General features: G+C 28.9%; 1 protein-coding gene across 4 annotated transcripts in view; it reads right to left on the minus strand.

Annotated features, from left to right (window-relative positions):
* Positions 1 to 4274: 4274 nt before the first annotated feature.
* LOC107444458 (E3 ubiquitin-protein ligase Mdm2) overlaps positions 4275 to 19708 on the minus strand; it is a 31006-nt gene continuing 15572 nt past the window's right edge. For all 4 annotated transcript variants that reach the window (XM_016058597.4, XM_016058598.4, XM_071182361.2 and 1 more), the window contains 6 exons: positions 15805 to 15867; positions 11897 to 12027; positions 9868 to 10047; positions 9209 to 9322; positions 7392 to 7577; positions 4275 to 6170 (listed from right to left, as the gene is read on the minus strand). In XM_016058597.4, coding sequence (XP_015914083.1) covers positions 5532 to 6170; positions 7392 to 7577; positions 9209 to 9322; positions 9868 to 10047; positions 11897 to 12027; positions 15805 to 15867 — 1313 coding nt within the window. In that variant the 3' untranslated portion in view covers positions 4275 to 5531. The remainder of the gene's footprint in view (positions 6171 to 7391; positions 7578 to 9208; positions 9323 to 9867; positions 10048 to 11896; positions 12028 to 15804; positions 15868 to 19708) is intronic.

The following is a 19708-nucleotide window of genomic DNA, read 5'->3' on the forward strand; positions in this document are numbered from 1 at the left end:
AGAAAGCATCCATAGTTAGTTTAACTTGTGAAGGAACTCAGAATGTGAATATACTCAAGTATGGACCTGATGCTCACATGTTCTGCTTTCAACAATACTTACAGATTTGAGCAATCTAAAACAGCGATTTGGTCTTGATCAACATTATTTAGATTAATATGTAAACATAAAGTCATATTTAAACAGAATCCATTAGCAATCATAAAATATTCATAAAGGAAATTCAGTATGTAGATTTCTGCATAATTCTTCATTTTTTATAATATAAAAGTTGATGTTTCTTTTTTTTTTTTCTAGCTTAATGCTCTTATTATACACTAAACATACCAGGACCTTAATCCAACACAATTACCATTGTCATTAAAAGCACTTGATACTACATTTTCAAAATCATATATCTAAAACTAACAAGGATAAGACTCAAATTCAACTTGTTCAGTTTGTTTAAAAAAAAAATCGTTTTGCAATAATTTATAATTTGGCACAAATTCAACAGGTTAAGAAGTTTCACCTCGAATCCAGAAATTTTGGGCAGTAATATTTTCAAGGAAATGGTCTTATGTTACTTTGTAATAAAAATCACCATTATTTTTTTCTTTTCCTTTTAATGAGGACCTTTTCCACATACGATTTAAAAGTAGAAACTTTCATTAGCGTATCTCTATCAACAACAAAGTTTTAGTAAATCCTCTTTTTAAATTGATAATCTGCTCCAACAATTTTTGAAGGTTGAAATTTCTAAACTGAAAATTTAGCAAACCATTGCTGACATTTTTTCCTTTTTTTTTTTTAAAGACAAACATCCTTATATACTGGAGAGCCATTTTCTTATGGCATGTCCAGTTAGTACTTTATTCATGTTGTTTTGCACTTAAGCTTAGTTTTGTTGAGTGAACATTTTTTCTTATGTTTATCTAAATGCAAACAATGGGTACATTATATAAGAATAGACATATTGGGTAAAGACAACAGTCTTTTATGGAATTGTGGATTTAAATAAGTTTCTGAAAAGAAAATACAACTAAGCTAAATTAAATGTCAAACAAAAATTTCTTCATCCTGTCAGAAAACAATTGCATTATAATAACAAAAACAATGAGACAACATAATAGAGTGTTATTTATTTTTAGTTTTCAGAATTATAGGAATTAAATCAAACCTTTGTTACTTTTATACAATTAAAGTACAATTTTACATGCTTGGGAAAAAAACTAGTCTGAGAAATATTGAAGGCATAAAATATTTTTGAAATTCTATTGTATGGAAATTCTTTTTGTTTACGTTTTATTTCATTTGTATTTTGAAATTTTTTTTAAAATATTAAATTATAAGAACTAAAGTAATAGAATTTTTTTCAATAGAGGCATAAATACTAAAAGATACAGTAGCATCAGAACATTACAACTTAAAAGTTTTGATTATTAGTTTGTTAATTTTGAGAATCAAATAAATTTTTTCACAATTCTTTATCTGTACATTTTTAGTTACTTAGCTTAAAAATTACTAATCATGATTCCGTTACAAACTGGAGTAGCTGGCTGGTCAAGGTACGTTTTTCCAGGGTTCAAAAAATTGAGAGCAGATTCAAACTGGAAATTTTGTGATTTTATCAGCTACTGGACTATTCGCTTTGCAGTATTCTGCACTCCAGGATAAGGCTACATATTTTGATGACTCTATTGAGGAGCCTTTTTGAATAGTGCAGATTAAATTTTTTTTTAAAGAATTTAAAACATCAGCATATTGCACAACATATGAATTTTTTTGATAATTTTTTTGAATTGATTAACTGATTTATTTTAATTTAAAATAAAATCAGACAATTCTTTATTTTTATCTACATTTTAATTTTTTTTTTTTTTTTTTAAATACGGTTGATGAGCAGTATTATAAAGTTGAGATTCTTATAGACTTTTACTGGGTATTTAAAAATATTTGGTAAACCTATTAAAAAAATAAATAATATGCATGGTGGTGTAGGGATCAGTCAGTTTGATTATGAATGAGTGGAGGGTTGAATTTAAACCTGCACAGTTGGCTCAAGTTCATACAGCAGTTTAATTTTCTAACTTACATAAAATTAGTATCTAGTTTACTCATGACTAATTTGAATACAGAATTTAATAGCACAAGAGCCAGAAGTAGTTATTACTTGCCAAACACAAATAAGATAATGTACTCAAAGCAAAGTAACAAAATTAAATGTTTCTACAAACTGAATACATTAAAAAAGTAAGTTAATCAGGCCATCATAACATTGTGGCATGCTTGCCTAGAATTAGCTTGTTATATATCTACAGCAGTTTATATATCACTAGCCTTGATGTCTTTACCATTAAACTGTAACTTAATTTTAAATTACCACTCAACTACCAATATTTTAAATTACTACTTGATATATACTCAGTTTTGAAATGTAACCGAGACCTAAAGTCAAGGTATTTTTAATACATTGAGTATTGGTTATTAATATGAAACATTTTTGAAAGTTGTAAGGGAAAGAAACATTTTTAAGTATAGAAGTAAAACAGGAGCTAGTTGTCACAAATCTATTTCTTGATTTTTTATGAGATGTATCATCTCAAAAGTTTCTGAATTCATGAGTTTTAATGACATAACTTATAGGCTTATGCAATGAACAAGGTCCATTCAAAATTTTAAAGAAAAGCCATCATATGACATTTGTTAATTCTTCACTTAGCTTTAAGCTGTAGATAATGAAATATAGCAAAGATCCTTAGTGACTCAGTAAACGTGTTGTTTAAGGCTTATTGCAAGAAAGAGCCTGAAATTAGCATACTTTTCGATTAAGTAGAGTCATTGCAAGCAAACTTACTTCTAACCATCCTAATTATGCACCACTGATAACTAATTGTACTGCTTCAAACTGGTCAACAAAGCAATTAGTTATAATTGAAAAACTTTTTTCACTACCTAGCCATCAGAATAAGAATATATCTTTAAGAGATCAACAAGATAAATAAATAAAAATAGAAAGAAAACAAGCATATAGTTAAATTGAAATATAAACGTGTGTAAATTTTTTAAAAAAAGTAATAATAAATATTACATATATTTTTTAAAAAATGTAGTTTTGTGACAACTACAGCTAGTCTCCACCATTTGAATTCTACTTCAGATATGCGAACCAAACAGAAAAAACGCAAAAATAGTATAATGATGTAAATTCATCAGTGCAAGATATTGAAATGTGTGCATATAAGTTTTTATCTCTATACAGCAAAGTTAAGATAGCATACATATGTCTATAAAGAATGTCTATTACATTTAATTTAAAGTACAGGGTTTGACTGCGTGAATAAATTTTTTTAATTTTATGAAAAAAATTGTTTCATTTTAGGTTTAATAAATGATTATCATCAACCTTGATAAAAAACAATAACTGAAAGTCCTCCCAACTGGTTAGTTGCAAAGTAAGACCACCACACCACCATTTTATAAGCCGGATACGAAGTGCTTTAGAATCAGAGTAAATAAATAACCTATAAATTTTTTTTCATTTTCAAAAAACTTCATTATTTTCTAAAATTTATATTTATCCTTTACTTAAAGAAGAATTTTACTTTCTTTTATCACTTAATTAATATTTCTAATTTTAATTATAAGCTCTTCAAAATTATCAGATAAGTAATCTAATTAAATTAATTTAAGGATAGCATTAAAATTATATTTTATGAAGATTCATTTTAAAACAATAAAATTTTGTGAAATACTGGTTTTGCTTAATATATTTTCATGCCAGCATTTAAATTATATTTTCTCAATTTTGGATGTTATACAAAATTAGTTTTAACATACACTCATTTAACTATGTATCATAAATATTAAGGTATGAAATTTTATAACACTTTTTAATTTTATATAATTTTAAAATTTTATAACTCAATGGTAAAAAATAATAATAATAAAATAACATGGTAAATACAATAATAAATTGGTTTAAATTTGCTAGATATTTTTACAGCCAAAAATGCTTTAAGAGAGAATAAAATTATAAGAATTTCAGAGCCCAATTATTTTTAGTTTCGTCAAAAAATAGCTCTACATAAATAGAGCAAAATGTAATTTTGTCCAAACAAGAAGTCAATGGTTGCACATATTTCGGATCATTTTTTGAGGTATGCAGATAAAAAAAAATTTATAAGTTAAAATAAAGTTAAATAATAAGTTTAATAATCAAGATATTATCCCTTTTTTACTACTATAAGTAAATATTTGGAATAACGAAATATATTTTAGCATTTATATATATATTTTGCTGCTTGATATAATATACAACACAATTGAATTGGCTGCTGAAATGAGGCAGTTATTAGAAAAATAATTAAAATTTCCCCTTTTTAAAATTATAATTCCACTAAAAGGCAAACAAATAAAAACACAATAACACAAACAAATTGATGAAATTCTTCTGTAAAAGTTAATAATAATAAAATTTTAGTTTTGATTCTTGGCATTATCTTATTGCCAAGGAAAAACAAATATTTAATTTTAAACGAAAAAAAAAATGATAAGCAGCATATAAATGGATTAAAGATGAAAATCTGAAAAGGAATCACATATAACAGTTATAAATCCAATTTAGATTATCACATAAATTTAAGAGCAGCACATTTTAAAACGGAGCAGCAATTATAAGGTGATGTTACAAAAATATATAACTCAATCAGTCATGTTCGAAAAAAAAAAGTAAATAAAATAACATTAAACATTTTCCATCAAATGCAATAAATACTTTCATTTTAATAATTTGAGATAAACTTATTTTAATTTAACCCTAATTGTGCACTACACAGCTCAGTTTTCTAGGAAATCATATATATAATGGTAAAACTAAGACTCGGGCAACATGGGCATTTTCGAACACTTCTTTTTCTTTTAGAAAACTTCTTGAAACTGTTTTTGAAAAAATGCACTTCATCTTCTAGTGGCATTTTTCAATACAATTAAGATAGAAGTGATGCTTTAGATTAAAATTCCCTAGGGCATTTTTTTTTTTTGCTGTGTTCTGGAACAGTAAAATCTGGGCTTTAGCTAATATGTAATAAAACCAAAAAAATTCTATCTTGATTTCATAGAAGCATCAGAAGGTTGACAAATTTATTAAGTATAAGGAAAAAAAAACCATCCATCATATGATGACGACATTTAATATTAGGAAAAAGTTATATTTTGAAAATATTTGAATTTATATGTATAAAAAAGGGGGAGACAAAAGAAATATGAATCTAACTGAATTCAAACTTTTAAAATTCCTTAAAAAGGTCATGTCACAATATCATACAAGCACTGCAGAAAATATAAAAAGTATCAGAAATAAATATAGTTTTATAATACAATTGAACCACTTTTTGACCAGAACTGCAACAAAATAAAAAGCTAAAATAAATTATGTAAACATTAACTATGTCATTTTTGAAAAAAAAAAAGGATAAAGTAATAAACCTTTGAAAAGTTAGTTCCTTTATAAAAGGAATATTAAATCCTTTCAATGATATAACTATCATAAATTATACAGCAGTTATTTGATATACAACTCGATCAATCGTCCTACGGCACACGGGGCACCTTTTATTTTCATGTTGTAATTTTTTTGCACAACGATAGCAACTTATTTGATGCGCATACTTCCCATGAATTATTGACGCATTTGCAGGTCTCGAGCAGCAAAGTAAGCATAATTTTGAGTCTGCCTCGCATTTTGGAACAGTAGAAAGATTAAGCGTCCTAAAAGTGCTTAAAGAATTAATAACTTCTTTAGAAGTACAAGGTACATCTAAAGAATTTGACGATAAGCTTGAACTCTCTTGCGAACTGTACGCTGATGAGCTTGGAAACTCCTGTGAACTGCTGTTAGAAGACAAAGTGGACAGCTCTTGAGAAGAACTGCTCAGCTCTGATGAAAAATTGCTATAATACTTTTGAGTATAATTTGGCGCAAGGCAGGTAAACGGGAATTCTTGCATGCTATTGGAGGAAAGACTCTGTAAATCCACAGAACTGATATCAGACGAAACGCTTGGCAATTGCTCTTGGCACGCATTGGTGTCGGCGCACGCATCGTTCGCTGGCGACATGCTAGTGCTTGGCAGTTCAGGAGCACTACTGGAGGACAAGCTTGAAGCAGGCTTTGGGCTGCAAGAGGATTCCTTTTGGAGAAAAAGAAACAGTTGTATATTTTACTGTTTAAGATTGATAATTTTAACCCTTTAACTGTCAGCCCTGAACTCGGTTACTGTTATGGTCAGTTTTGCTTAGTCTACACAGAAAAACAGCCACCGCACATGTCATTTAATGGAAATACTATGCTTGGTAAGAATACTTTTTGCGCAAAGTTGCTCCAGCAACAAATCAGTTAAAGGGTTAAAATAGTTACACTAAATGAGTATGGAGAATCCAAAGAAGTAAAGTAAAAATATCCAAGTTATAAAAATCAGAATAATTCACACAGTTTAACAAGAATATTAAAATTAACAAAATAAAGTATATTATCAATTACCACTAAATTACAGAAGGTATTTAAAACTACATTAATAAATGTTCATGAATTCTATCTTTCTTTGATATTAGATGCTGTTTGTATGTACGATTTAATGTCAACTGCTATATATTATTTTTAGCAAAAAGAAAAGTTCACAGATAATGCTTTTTTTTCATAACGACTGTATTAAACCAAAAGATGCTCCTTGTGGAGTATAGTTGCAGAGTCATGCATGGTTGTTATGTAAGCAACAGGCATTCACAGGTTGGACAATCAGTTAGAACATTGCTCAAACTAAATAGCCAGTGAGCATACGCAGCGAAATACACATTAAATTTGTTGGGGCTAAAAGTTCTTTTATTATTTCATTGTAGAAATTTTGAAGGGGAACAGCTTAGGTGCTGTTCACGCTGTTTGATGGGAGTCAAAATTGATTGACATTTCTACTACAGCCATGAAAAATGAAACTAAATGCCTGGACAGGGTCAGGTGTTGTGTGACAGCACATAACTGAAAAATAATGTTTTCTGATAAATTGGGAAGAGAATTACTACCGTTAAGGAATTGCAAATACTACAGGTTTCATTACAATGAATTTTATATTTATTAACTAAGAATGATTTCAATTATTCTTTCTAAGATTTTCTATGAGATTAAAAATGAAAACAAGTATTACTTAATCTATTATCACAGTTATAATTTATACAGTTAAAATTGATTTAACAGTAACAAAAGGATTTAGGAACACATTTTCCTGATATTTTTATACATTTCAACACTCGGGGAAAAAAAAAAAAGGTAGAATATTTAAAATAACAAATTTGAGTTTCATAGTTAATATCAAGTTTACAATAAACAAACATTAGGTAATAATGACTTCTAAGCTTACCTTTCTTGTGTCACCGATAGGTTTATCATTTTTTTTATTTTTCTTTGACCTTGGCTTACGTCGAGGATGATCTCTTTGCTCATTTCGTTTTGGCACTACCCAGCCAGATCTCATAGACCAACATTTAATACAATATCGCATTGGTGGATTGTTGGAACTTCCACACCTCTTACAGTTCCATTTATCCTAATACAATAAAAAAAAAGTGCTTAAGTAAAAATACTAAACTATTTAACTTTTAAAATATCTAGGGTTATAATTTTAAGAAACAGAAGTCTAACTTGCAGGTTTTAATTTGAGGAAAGAAATTGTAAAACTTTTTTTTAAAAAGTCCAGCTACATTATTTTATATTTCATTTTTTGATTATAATCTTACTGATATATGCTTGGTTTACATTTTAAAGTGCCTTCAGTTTTAAACATAAATAATTCCAATTTTCTTTCAGTCTCTTTTGTACACACGCCACTTTTTGCCAACATCTGTCGGCAAACAGGAAGTTACCTAATAAAGGGGAGCGCTCTTGCAAAAGTTGAATTCCTTCCCTCACTGATAGATGAGAGGAGAAATTCATTGTGTTTCACCTTAAGGGGAGGACCACAGCAAGCAAGCGCCCAAAGCTGTTACAAGAGGAACAGCGACGTCTAAAGTAAAGAAAATACAAGTTATCGAGCGGGTGGGAAGAAATTAGGATGAGTTGGCAATTTGGAATGAGTATTGAGCATTGTGGACAGAAGAGGATATATAAAAACCTTACGTTTCTTTCACTCTTTTAGTTTTGTTTCAAAACATCCACATATCTAGACTCAGATAGGAGAGTATATAGAATGAGATGAGAGAAAAACTCATACCTGCCAACTTAAAAAATCTCAATGTGTAAAATAACAAACAACCAATATTTAGCTTAAGTATTTACTCAACTAGTGAATTTAAAGTGTATTTTAAAGCAGGAAGTAACTATTATAAAAGAGGAAAAGGCAAAGAAATATTAAATTTTATTGGCCACTAAAATTGGAAATTTTTTAAAAATTATTAAAAGCTATTACAGGGTTGCCACAGAAAAAAATTAACAAAATATCTGTTTCAGCAGCCTAATACATGAAAATAGTTGCCTAAAAAAAAATTATCATTAATATGACTAAAATTTTATTAAATGACTTCATTGTAACATACCATGATCCATTTAGTCAAGTTGAGGCCAATTTGATATTTTGTAAACAAACGTTAGTGTTCTAGTATTAAATTCTTATAGATAAAATTAGTATATTTGAAGAACATTAAAAGCTTTTAAATGCAGAAAAATAATTTTTGGTTAAAAAAAAAACACACACACACACTCTTTCTATTAATTTTCTTTCACATAATTTTATCTTTTAGCAATAATCGATTTAGCAAATATATATATATACAGGGTGTTACTAAAGTCCCGGACCCCACTTTGATGTTTAATAACTCATAAAATAAAAAAGATAGATTAAAATTAATAACATAAATGGTTAGACTCAAAAAGTTTCATGACCCTTGTCAATGAACTTTCACGTGTGTCCCCTTCGTCGAACGGAGAATATCAAATCGATAGTGATTTATTACGAATAACTAAAATAAGTACAAATGCAGAAAGCTTCTGCAAAATGCGGAAGGGTTGGCAGCTTTGCATAAGCTTGTTTAACAAAAATTTGGCATGAAGTAAGAATCTGAATTGAAGGAACACAATCATCCCTTATTCAAATGCAAAAGGTTGATTTTAAATGCTTGTCAATAAGTTTTTTAGTAAGCTATGATAAAAAACAGAAAATAATGAACAAAAGAAGCAACTTACAGAGTCTCGTATCTCTAAATCGGAATCAAATTCTTCATCTGAACTTTTATCTGCCCAGAACTCCTGATCGCTGTCAGATTTGCAAACAAAGGTAATTACTGTATTCACAGCACCCTAAAAATAAAAACAATCCAAACATTAAACAGTTAAATCAAAAATAGGTTAATGACATTTTTCACAAAAATCAAGGTCTTTTAAAAGCAATCATCTAAATAAAATTGAGGTAATAAAGGAGACAGTTGCAATAAAAAGTACTGATCAATGTAAAGGTACATTAATATTAGCATTTTTATGAAATCTATAACTTCTGTAAACACTTATACAATTGTGATTGCGCTAAAAATGTTTAGATCCACTTTTCCCTGTATGCTCATTATTGAAATGGTGCAACTATTAAATTGATTTAGATTGGATATTTAAACTAATTTTGAGCACAAATTTATATTTTTCTTAAGGAGATTTAGAGTTATCAACTATCACTGAAATTCACATTTAGAAATAGATGTTTTCTGTACATTTTAAAGAAGAAAGGTGGTCCAAAATTATCACACAAGTAATATTAAGAAAAATGGACATTTTTTTTCAGTCTTACTCCCCCCCCCCCCGTAAAAAATCGAATGGTTATGATATTTCTTTTAAACGATTCAAACTAACACTACCTCAGAGTCACTGCCACTGTCTGACATGAAAATTTTGGTATCCTCATCAGAGTCACTGTCAACTTCATATTCAACATCAAAAGTTTCTTCAATTGCAAGAATATCTCCAGGTAACAAATCATTTTCAGAATCTTCATAGTAATCATCACTAGTATCTTTTGCAAATGCTGTTTCATAACCCTATGAAAGAAAAAAAAATTGGAAATAATTTATAAAAAACATTTTTATATAAAAACAATAACAATAAAACAGGAAGAGGGTATGTTCTTTACATCAATACTATATGCACATACATATATACAGTATGATCTAACAATCTGGACTGCTCGAAGGTTCAGAAGGTCTAGATTTTCGAATGTTTTAGATTTTAGTTATATTACTTAAATCAATAGAATTAGAATCATCAAAGTTCTATTGGCGCTGAGCGGGTGTTATTTATGTGACAATTAAATAAACATGTGCAGATGCCTGATGGTATTTTCAGCAATTTAACATAAATATACATCACAATGAAAATGGTGAAAGTCACAAATTCCATAAAGGGTCACGAAAGACCCAAAGAAAGCTATTTTTTAAGCCAAGTCATGAAATTTTTTTCTCTTTTTAATAGCTTCAAAAAGTGATGACTCAAATTTGAAATTTGTGTGTCGTAATAACATTGTACTATTAATATCATAATTGGAAAAATCATGTTAAAATAACAAAGGAAAAACGATCTAAAAATGACGTAAATATATGAGGGAACCATTACCAAACAGAGTGGTTAAGAGTGATACTTCAATATGTGAAACATGTGGGTTGTAACAACATCAGCATTAGAAAAAATATGAGGAAATGTTGGCAAATAATAATAAATGCGAAATATGAATGTAAAATGAAATTGTTGCAAACAAGCATGCAAAAAAGTGAATTTGAAATTCCCATACAGTAGTAACAAATTAAAAATTTCAGTATTAGAAAAAAAAGGCTCCAGCAAAAAAAGAAAAAAAAAAAAAAAAAGCAGCAGCAAACTAGGTGGATTTAAGATAGAATCATCCCAAATTAAGTGAATAGAAAAGGATGGTTCAAATTTGAACTACACATGTTGTAAAATCATTTACATTTCTTAAAAATAAAAAAAATAAAAATGTAGAAATAGCGAACGATTGAATGACTCAGATTATCACAAACGTAAGATTCTCTTCTTTTTCTTCTATGAAATCAATATTGAATTTGGAAAAAACTTTTCTCGTTATCAGCTTGGTTTTTAGAGGTTTAGAATCATAAATAAAACCGCAACTCTAAGAAACCATTAATAAATTATCTTCATTAAAAAAAATTAAGTGATTTTAACCATACCAACTCTGATGAGAAATAATAAATTGTCAAAATATAAATGTGACTGAAAAGGATAATAAGACAAAGGGAACAGAAAATTTTTCTGAAATGTAACTTTAACATTGAAAATCACACTACTCTAGGTTACCGGTCTTACCGTAAAGAAAAACTGTGACAATAAAAATAAAGTATATAAGATATGCTTCCTTATAATGTCGTGCTAAGATTAGAACAGAAAAAATTAAAGAAAGTTTTCAATTCTTGAAAAAATGCTGAAATATACTCGTTTGAATACAATTTAAAAAAAAAAAAAAAAAAAAAACTGCAGATGGTTCGGTGTAAAGTAATCTAATTTCAATTTTCACTAAACTATGTGCAAACCATATTTTTTGGCAGCTTTCTCATAAATGTATCATTAAGCAAGACAATAAGCATTTTGCATCACAGAAAATTCCCTAATTCATTTACGAAATCTTAAGGCTTTCCTGAATTTTTTCATAACATGTATGTTGGAATTTTGCTCTAGTGACTGTTAAGTGCTAGTGCAAGACTCGCAACAAACAAGGTAAGATAGGAAAAAATAATCCCCCCCCCCATGAAAAAGAAAATATATTAATAAAAACTTAATTCCATACTTAAAAAGAAAATATATAAAAAAAAAACTTAATCCCCTACTTAAAAAGAAAATATATATAAAAAAAATTATAATTACATGAAGACTTTCATAATAAGATTCTGAAGAACTTTCTTCTTTAGCTGGCGAAGGAGGAATATATAGATACATTGGTTCACTTGGTGGTTGCTGTTCACATGTTCTTTTAATTGTTCCTCCTTCCGGAGACTCTAAAAAAATTGAATAACTAATGTAATTTTATTTAAAAGTCAACAGAAAATATTCTACCATTTTTCTGTAATAATAAGTCATTTGTTGCATAAAAAAGGGCCTCATTTTCTATTAGAAAATAAATCATTTCATGACATAGTGAAAATGAGCTTTCTTTTAGCAACTTAGGCATTTAATTTAAAATTTTGTTACAACTTTCCTTAATTTTGATGCAAGTTTCTTCTTATACGTTGAACTTTGCCTTTTTGCATAAAAACATAATAATTTCAAAAAACTAATACAATATTATTTCAACATGTGTTACAATATCGAACTAAATAATAACCCTATTAATTGGAAACTAAGAGAAATATAATTTGTTTTTGAAAATACATTCTCATCAATACTGAAAAGCAAAACCTCCAATTTAAATGTTATATCAGAAAATGAATGGTTTATAGTTAGTGTGTTTTTCGATCCACATGTTAGAATAGAAAGGTCACTATTAGAAAAAAGGCATTTTCTATAGATCAGGGATGTCAAACTCAAAAGCTAACTTGGGCCAAATAAACAATGCTTAACTTTAGGTAGACCGCAAAAAAAAAAATATCAGTGTTCATAGAAACAAATATTTTTATTTTCAATAGTACTTTGCAATAAACATATATAAAGTAAAATTATTCTTTGATATTTGACATCTCTTCTCTGCTACTATCTTTCCAATTCGGGAGAAATTTTATTGGCCGAGACTACTTTCAAAATTGGCCCAGCGTGAGCGTTATTAATACGGTTTAAGACAGAAGATTTATTTCCATTCATAACAGAAAATAATTGCTCGCACTGATAAGTACTTCCAAACATGGAAAAAAATTTCATATGCGAATATCGAGTATTTTCAAAATTAGCAGGTAAATATTTGTAAAATTCAGGCACACCCACTTCAATGAATTTTGCCTTCAAATTTGAGTCGCACTGAATCTCAATCACTTCCATTTGTATATTACTGGGTACTGAGTTTATATTTATTGAGAAAAATTGAAGAAAACAAACAAAATTTTTCTTCTAAAGAATTAAAATCTTTAAACCTTGTTTCAAATTCTGTTCTAAGATTAGAAATTTTTGATACGATGCAGGTTCCCTGGAATGGCAGGTGCCGCAAGCCAATTAGAATTTAAAAATTTCGCGGGCCGCAAAAATTTTGATCTCGGGCCGCATGCGGCCCGCGAGCTTGACACCCCTGCTATAGACCCTTTTCAGAAAGCATTTGCTTTTTAAAACCCTAATAATATTTTTAAAAATTTGTCACTCAACTTTATCATACATTTAACTGCTTTTCCACTAGATGATATAGCTCAGAGATGGCGAACCAATGGCACGCTACAGAATATTTTGGGCATGCCACTGATCACAAAGTTCATTATGAAACGTATTAACAATTAGATTAAAATTGACAAAATAAGCGAATCGTTATAATAACACCGTTAATAAGCGAAAGTTCGAGGCTTTGTTGGAGAAAGTCAACTTGGTGTATAATGGCTTACTGATGTATAATAATGTTCACTGGTTGAGCAGCGGTAACGTACTTCAAAGATTTATTGATTGCTTGGAAGAAATCAGACTGTTTCTGCAAAATGAGGGAAAAATTGAACAATACCCACAGTTGTTGGATATTATGCGGCTCTCAAAATTGATGTTTTTAACAGACGACATATGCCAACGTTTCAATGAATTGAACGTGAAGTTTCAAGGTACAAATAAAACAATTATCATCATGATAGATCTCATTTGCGCTTTTGACGCTAAACTGCATATTTTCAGGAACGATATTATTACAAGAAACTCCAAGTATTTTTCATACTTAAAAAGAAATATCAACGATTTAGATATACTTGAAAAACCAGGAGAAGAAAGTCACTGAAGAATTTATTTCTGTAATTGATTCTACAATCAATGAATTTTCAGCGAGATTTACTCAGTTCAAAGAATTATCAGAAACACTCAAGTTTATTATGTACCCTGATGTAACTTCATTTGATAAACTGAACTAGTCCCAATTCGATTGGTTGGAAATTGAAGAATCGTGCTATTTTAACAATATTTTCATTTACCCATGCCTGCGTGTCATTATTTCCAGAGAAGAATAACATTGACGACTCGCTTAGAAACTGTTTGACAGGTGACTCCAGTTCAGCATGCATTCTGCTTAAACTATCATCTTACAACCCTAATATAAGTTATTTGTCTTCTAAACAACAGAATTTACACTGATTTAAGTTGAATTACGTGTATAACTGAGACATTGCAAAATGTTTTCTTTTTCGTAGTAAATGAAGAGTTTTGAGTATTTAGTATTATTATTTTCCCAATAAATATTTGACGGCACGTCTATGACCTAATTAAACATTTTTTTAAGAAAAATGGCACGTTGATACATAAAGATTCGCCATCCCTGATATAGTTGAACAGTCAAGTTTGTAGAGCAAAGTAAAATTAATAAAAAGTAGACGTGAAACTTTTTCATTTTCATTTACTTTTTATTTATTTCACTTACTAAAATATCGAATCAGTAAGCCACAACTATTCATTAATTCATATACAGCCAAACCTCTCTAAACGACCACCGATAAATAACAGCAACTTCCTAAGAATGGCCATATGTTCGTAAAACTAAAAGCCATCTATCGGATTTATATTTGGATCAGCCTCTGAACAACGGCTACATGCTTCTCACATCAATTTTACTTCAGAGTGAAGATCAGTAAACTTTTACCTTTTTCTCTCAACCATGGAATAATTTCAGACGCCCGGTGGTTGAGTGGCAGCGCTTCGCGCTCTCAAGCCACAGGTCCTGGGTTCAATCCTTGGGCCGGGCAAGATTGACTCAGCCTTTCATCCCTTCAGTGGGTCGATAAATGAGTACCAAGCAAGCTTGGGAACTAAACACTGGGGGTTTCATGTTCGGCTGATCACCAAACCGAAACATCTACTCCTGCACCCTAGAGTCCAAGGTCAAGAAAACTGAGATGGGCATGGTAAGCCTTGGTCCTCTATGGGCTGTCGTGCCACTGAGTTCAGTTTAGTTTATGGAATAATTTCAACAGATCATTGTTAAGCATAATTTAAATGGTGTTTATTATGTAAAAGGTAAAAAAAAATTTTTGGCTTTTTTCTGTGTACAACAATTCTGGAAAAGCAGAAACCACTAAAATAGATCAAAGTTGTTCTAAAATAAAAACACATTGTGATGTTCTAGCGATTCATATTGTATGCCAAAACCATAAAACCCATATAAATCACCAAAACTTTTTTAAAAAAATTATGACCAGCTAGAAAACCAGATATCTTCAAATCTTATAGGATAATAAATAGTGAGCTAATTAATATTACATGGCTGTCTCTTGGTAATAATTTTACATTTTTGTTGTTCGATATTATTTGTGGCACATTCATTTTTATATTAAGCAACAAATTTTATTAATTTGGAATAGGGACCTATGTCTTAATACTCATCGGTACAGCAAGGAACCTTTGGAGGTTGGAATTGTATTACAAATTAACTTTCAATAATAATTCAAATATATTTAAGGTTTTAATAGTTTATATTTATTGTTTAAATATTTATGTTGAACATCAAGCAATATCAGTATAAATTATCCTTTTTAGCAGATAAATGTAAAAATATTTTTTTGGTTGTATAAAATAATTTATAAAAATATATCCTTTTATATATGATTAAAGATGCATATTAATTAAACATGCATATTGTTTTCATAGAAAAGTAATTATATAATACACACCTTCAGCTTTTCTCTTCGCAGCATTTTCACCAACAGAAGGAATGGTTTTCATGACTTCAACAGCTTTTATCACAGAAACAATTTGTTAGTCAAAATATAAACACAAGAGAAACTAAATTATTTATAAGTGTAAGTGCATCTTCATGACTAATAGTCTTCACATGAAGTAAATAAAGTGCTGAACTTAAATGCAAAAGTCCAAAAAATAGATATTCCGGTGTGCAATGGAATATCGTGACAAAATATATACACAAGAGTAACTAAATTATTTATAAGTGTAAGTGCATCTTCATTGATAAAACAGTCTTCACATAAGTAAATAAAGTGCTGAACTTATAATGCAAAAGTCCAAAAAATAGACATTCCGGTGTGCAATGGAATATCTCGTAGAAAATAATAGAATGGCTCAAAATATTTCAACAAGTTTCACAAGTTATCTCACTGAAAGATGTTAAATAATATTCAGATTATATTGCAGATAACTAAATTTATCCCACATCAACTTATTCTATTCTTCTAGCATGTTTTGTAGCAAATGTAGATATTCCGGTGTGCAATGGAATATCTTCAAAAAACCTAAATAGCAATTCATCCAATGTCACACAATATTTGTTAAGACATTGAAAGAAGGAAACATATATTTAATTTAAACAGCAGATAACACATTTCGCATTGACTTATTCTATTCTTTCTATGTATTTAAATAAAATGTAGATATTCCGATGTGCAATGGAATATCTTCAAGAAATTAAATATAAACTACTTCAATGATAATTTTCATACACTTCAACACTTGTATAGCCTTGAAAAGAATCAATAATACACTTCAACACTTGTATAGCCTTGAATCAATATTCAGTTTACACAACATAGCAGAAAACTAAAGTTTTTTCACAGGAAGTTAATGTATTTTTTCGGTGAAATTGAATCAAAACTAAACATTCCAGAGTGCAATGCAATATCCCAACATTTATAAAAAAACTTCAATAGGTTTCAGACAATTAGGTTTTTGGAGAGCCACAGGGATGTTCTCTACAGCAAAATTTCATTCATTTTTAAAATAAGTTTCTTTCTTCACAGTGAAATCGAGATTAAATACAATCGTGTGTGCAATCGATCATCAAGTGGCATTTAAAAAAAAATTCACATAGGTGTCATACAATCCTTTCTATGTAAGTTGACATACATATTTGAGAACTCAAATTCCTTTACTCATAAAATATGCCCTCAACTTCATTTCACGTACAGTATGTATGGTACTGACACTAGTTTTGTTGTTTATTAGTTGACCTGTTGACCAACTAAAAGTTTTCAACCAATATGTAATTGATTGTACGAGAGGATCAGATTCACTCAGTTCACCTTAATAAACAATTACCTTTAGAAAAACTATCGCTGGTATATAAAATAAGTTTAAAGTATTTCGAAAAACAAAGTTCTTCATCAGCTCACAAAAGTCAAAACAGCTTAGCGTGTGAAGAATCACATGGAGATCAACAGCCAGTTTTAAGAATCACAAACACACTATGAGTTGTAAGCTAGTTACGAAGTAATATTTATCCTACTGTGCATCAAAATATCACATTTTTAACACATAATGCATCTTGAGTTTTCACCATGTAGAAGACACAGTTGATAAAAAAAAAATCTATTGAAAAACAAAAAGTTTTGCTGAGAAACCACTAACACTGAAAAACCACTAACAATGTAGTTAACTGAAATAGCTCTTTTGCTTTCTTCCCCAGCAGTTTGAAACAAATATGTCTGATTCACTGAACTGAAGGAAAGAAAAAAATTTATACGGAAAAAGGTTTGATAAAATTCACACAACTGTGGTAACTAACAGAAATAAAATGAATTCTAAAATATGTCACAGATGATAGTGAGGGGTGAATTCTTCAACGATAATTTTACCGATTGTTCAGAACTAGAACACTATGCTGGACATTGAAAATTCTTATTAGGCAAATCTTCGAAATCTTCCTATTTAATCACTGATTCGAAAAACAAAAGCCAAATAATAAAAGAAAATTGTTTATTTCTATAACAATGGCAATGCTTCGGATTTGCATACACTTTGGGGTTTACTTACACAGATCTTCTAAATTATTGATCAGGGATTCAAAACTAACTAAATAATCGAAGAGTCGCAATGAACCAGATATTCAGGACTCTTCCCGAGCAGATCTTCTAAGTTTTCAATCGGTGAATCGGAGCTAATTAAATCGAAGTTCGATAAGAATAACAAATGAAAATTTAAGCTAATTCTCGCTGTGTGAAAAACTGGTGATAAATCTTCACAAGACCAAAATAAAATGGGATCTAACTGAGATTTGCAGTATGTTGAACACAGGGCCAGCTACAAAGTAAAAGAAAAAAATAAATGAAACAAAACAACTAACTATAAATATGATTCAGTGTAAGGTCATTCGTCTAAGGAACCAAAAAAAGGCATGGAAAAGTTAAGTAATAGACAGGGAAATTGTGAAATTTGAGTGTTTATGAAACAAAACTTTTAAAGGATAATTTACTCTGCGATAAAAAATTGCGAGCAAAACATTTATCTCGAAGAAATAAAATTACTGGCAGAATAGAACAGGAAATGGCAGAAAGGGTGCCAAATTTAAATAGATTATATAGTGACACTAAGATAACATCAGTTAATAAGTGTTGATTTTTTTAAAAAGAGATTTAAGGTTATTACTGGGGAAAAAAATTACTATATAAAATAGACTGACAAGAAGAAATATAGACAAGCCATTGTAGGAAGAAATTGTCCAATTTTTTTTCGCCTCAAAGTGTATTTTTTTTTTTTTTTTTTGTACATAGAAGATAAATACTAATTTTTATGTACAAAAGTAACATTAACATTTATAAACTTTAAAGAGATAGAAAATTTTTTTAAACTAATAAATTTTTTTCTCGTCAACACAGTAAAGAATTAGAAAAGTATTTTGAAAAAAAAAAAAAAAAAATACAATGTAATCATCTTTCTTCACAGTAATCATCACATTTTAAAATAAATAGAAAATTAAAAAAAAAAAAAATTTGTAAATCAAAAACAAAAATTGATAGAAAAAACTAAAGAATTAAAAATGAACAAATAGTGAATACTCAGGTACACGTTTAGAATTTCTCGTATCATAATATTGTGATTTTAAAAATCATTAAAATCAACAATAACTGCAATATATAGATATATCAAAACACGGATTAATAAAGATATAGAGCAAATTGTAAAGCGATTACTAATATGCGCAATTCAAAATAGTAAAATTACATTAAAAATTATTTCAATTTTACTGCAACCAAATAAAAAAGGGGGTAAATATATCACATTGATTAAATAATTCATCTTTTACCTTTTAGATTATTAATTTTATACTTTTGTATATGCCTCTGCAGTACACTATTAGCAAAAGTTATTATGGAATTTTCTTTCTGTCTCGTGTCCCATAGTTGATAAGGGCAGAATAAATGTATCACCAACAAGATTATGCCTAAGTAACGAAATTTAATTTCAGATAAGCAGAACTCTGAGAGAATTTTGTCGGAATATTAACTATAGATTTGAAGAAATCTGCGAATTAGCGGAAGAATTTACATGTCTGGACATTATAATCATTTTGCAACTAGAAGGTTGAAAAAACAAAGCATGAAACGAAAAACAAAAAAAATTTTTTTTAAAGGAATTTTAAAAGATCAATAGGAAACTTATTGGAAGACAGAACTCTGAAAACAAAATTATTGATAAAGAGTATGTAATTTAATAGATAGTATAATTTTACAACTCAAAAGCTTAAAAATCAACAAAGTCATGAAAGAGAAAAAGGCTAACAACGATTTAAAAAAAATTATACAATAACAGCCCTAGGGCATATATAATAGAGAAAGTATATTTTTA

The sequence above is a fragment of the Parasteatoda tepidariorum genome, chromosome 4, assembly GCF_982258835.1.
Source record: "Parasteatoda tepidariorum strain Cologne lab strain chromosome 4, Ptep-v5.0, whole genome shotgun sequence".
NCBI lineage: Eukaryota > Metazoa > Arthropoda > Arachnida > Araneae > Theridiidae > Parasteatoda > Parasteatoda tepidariorum.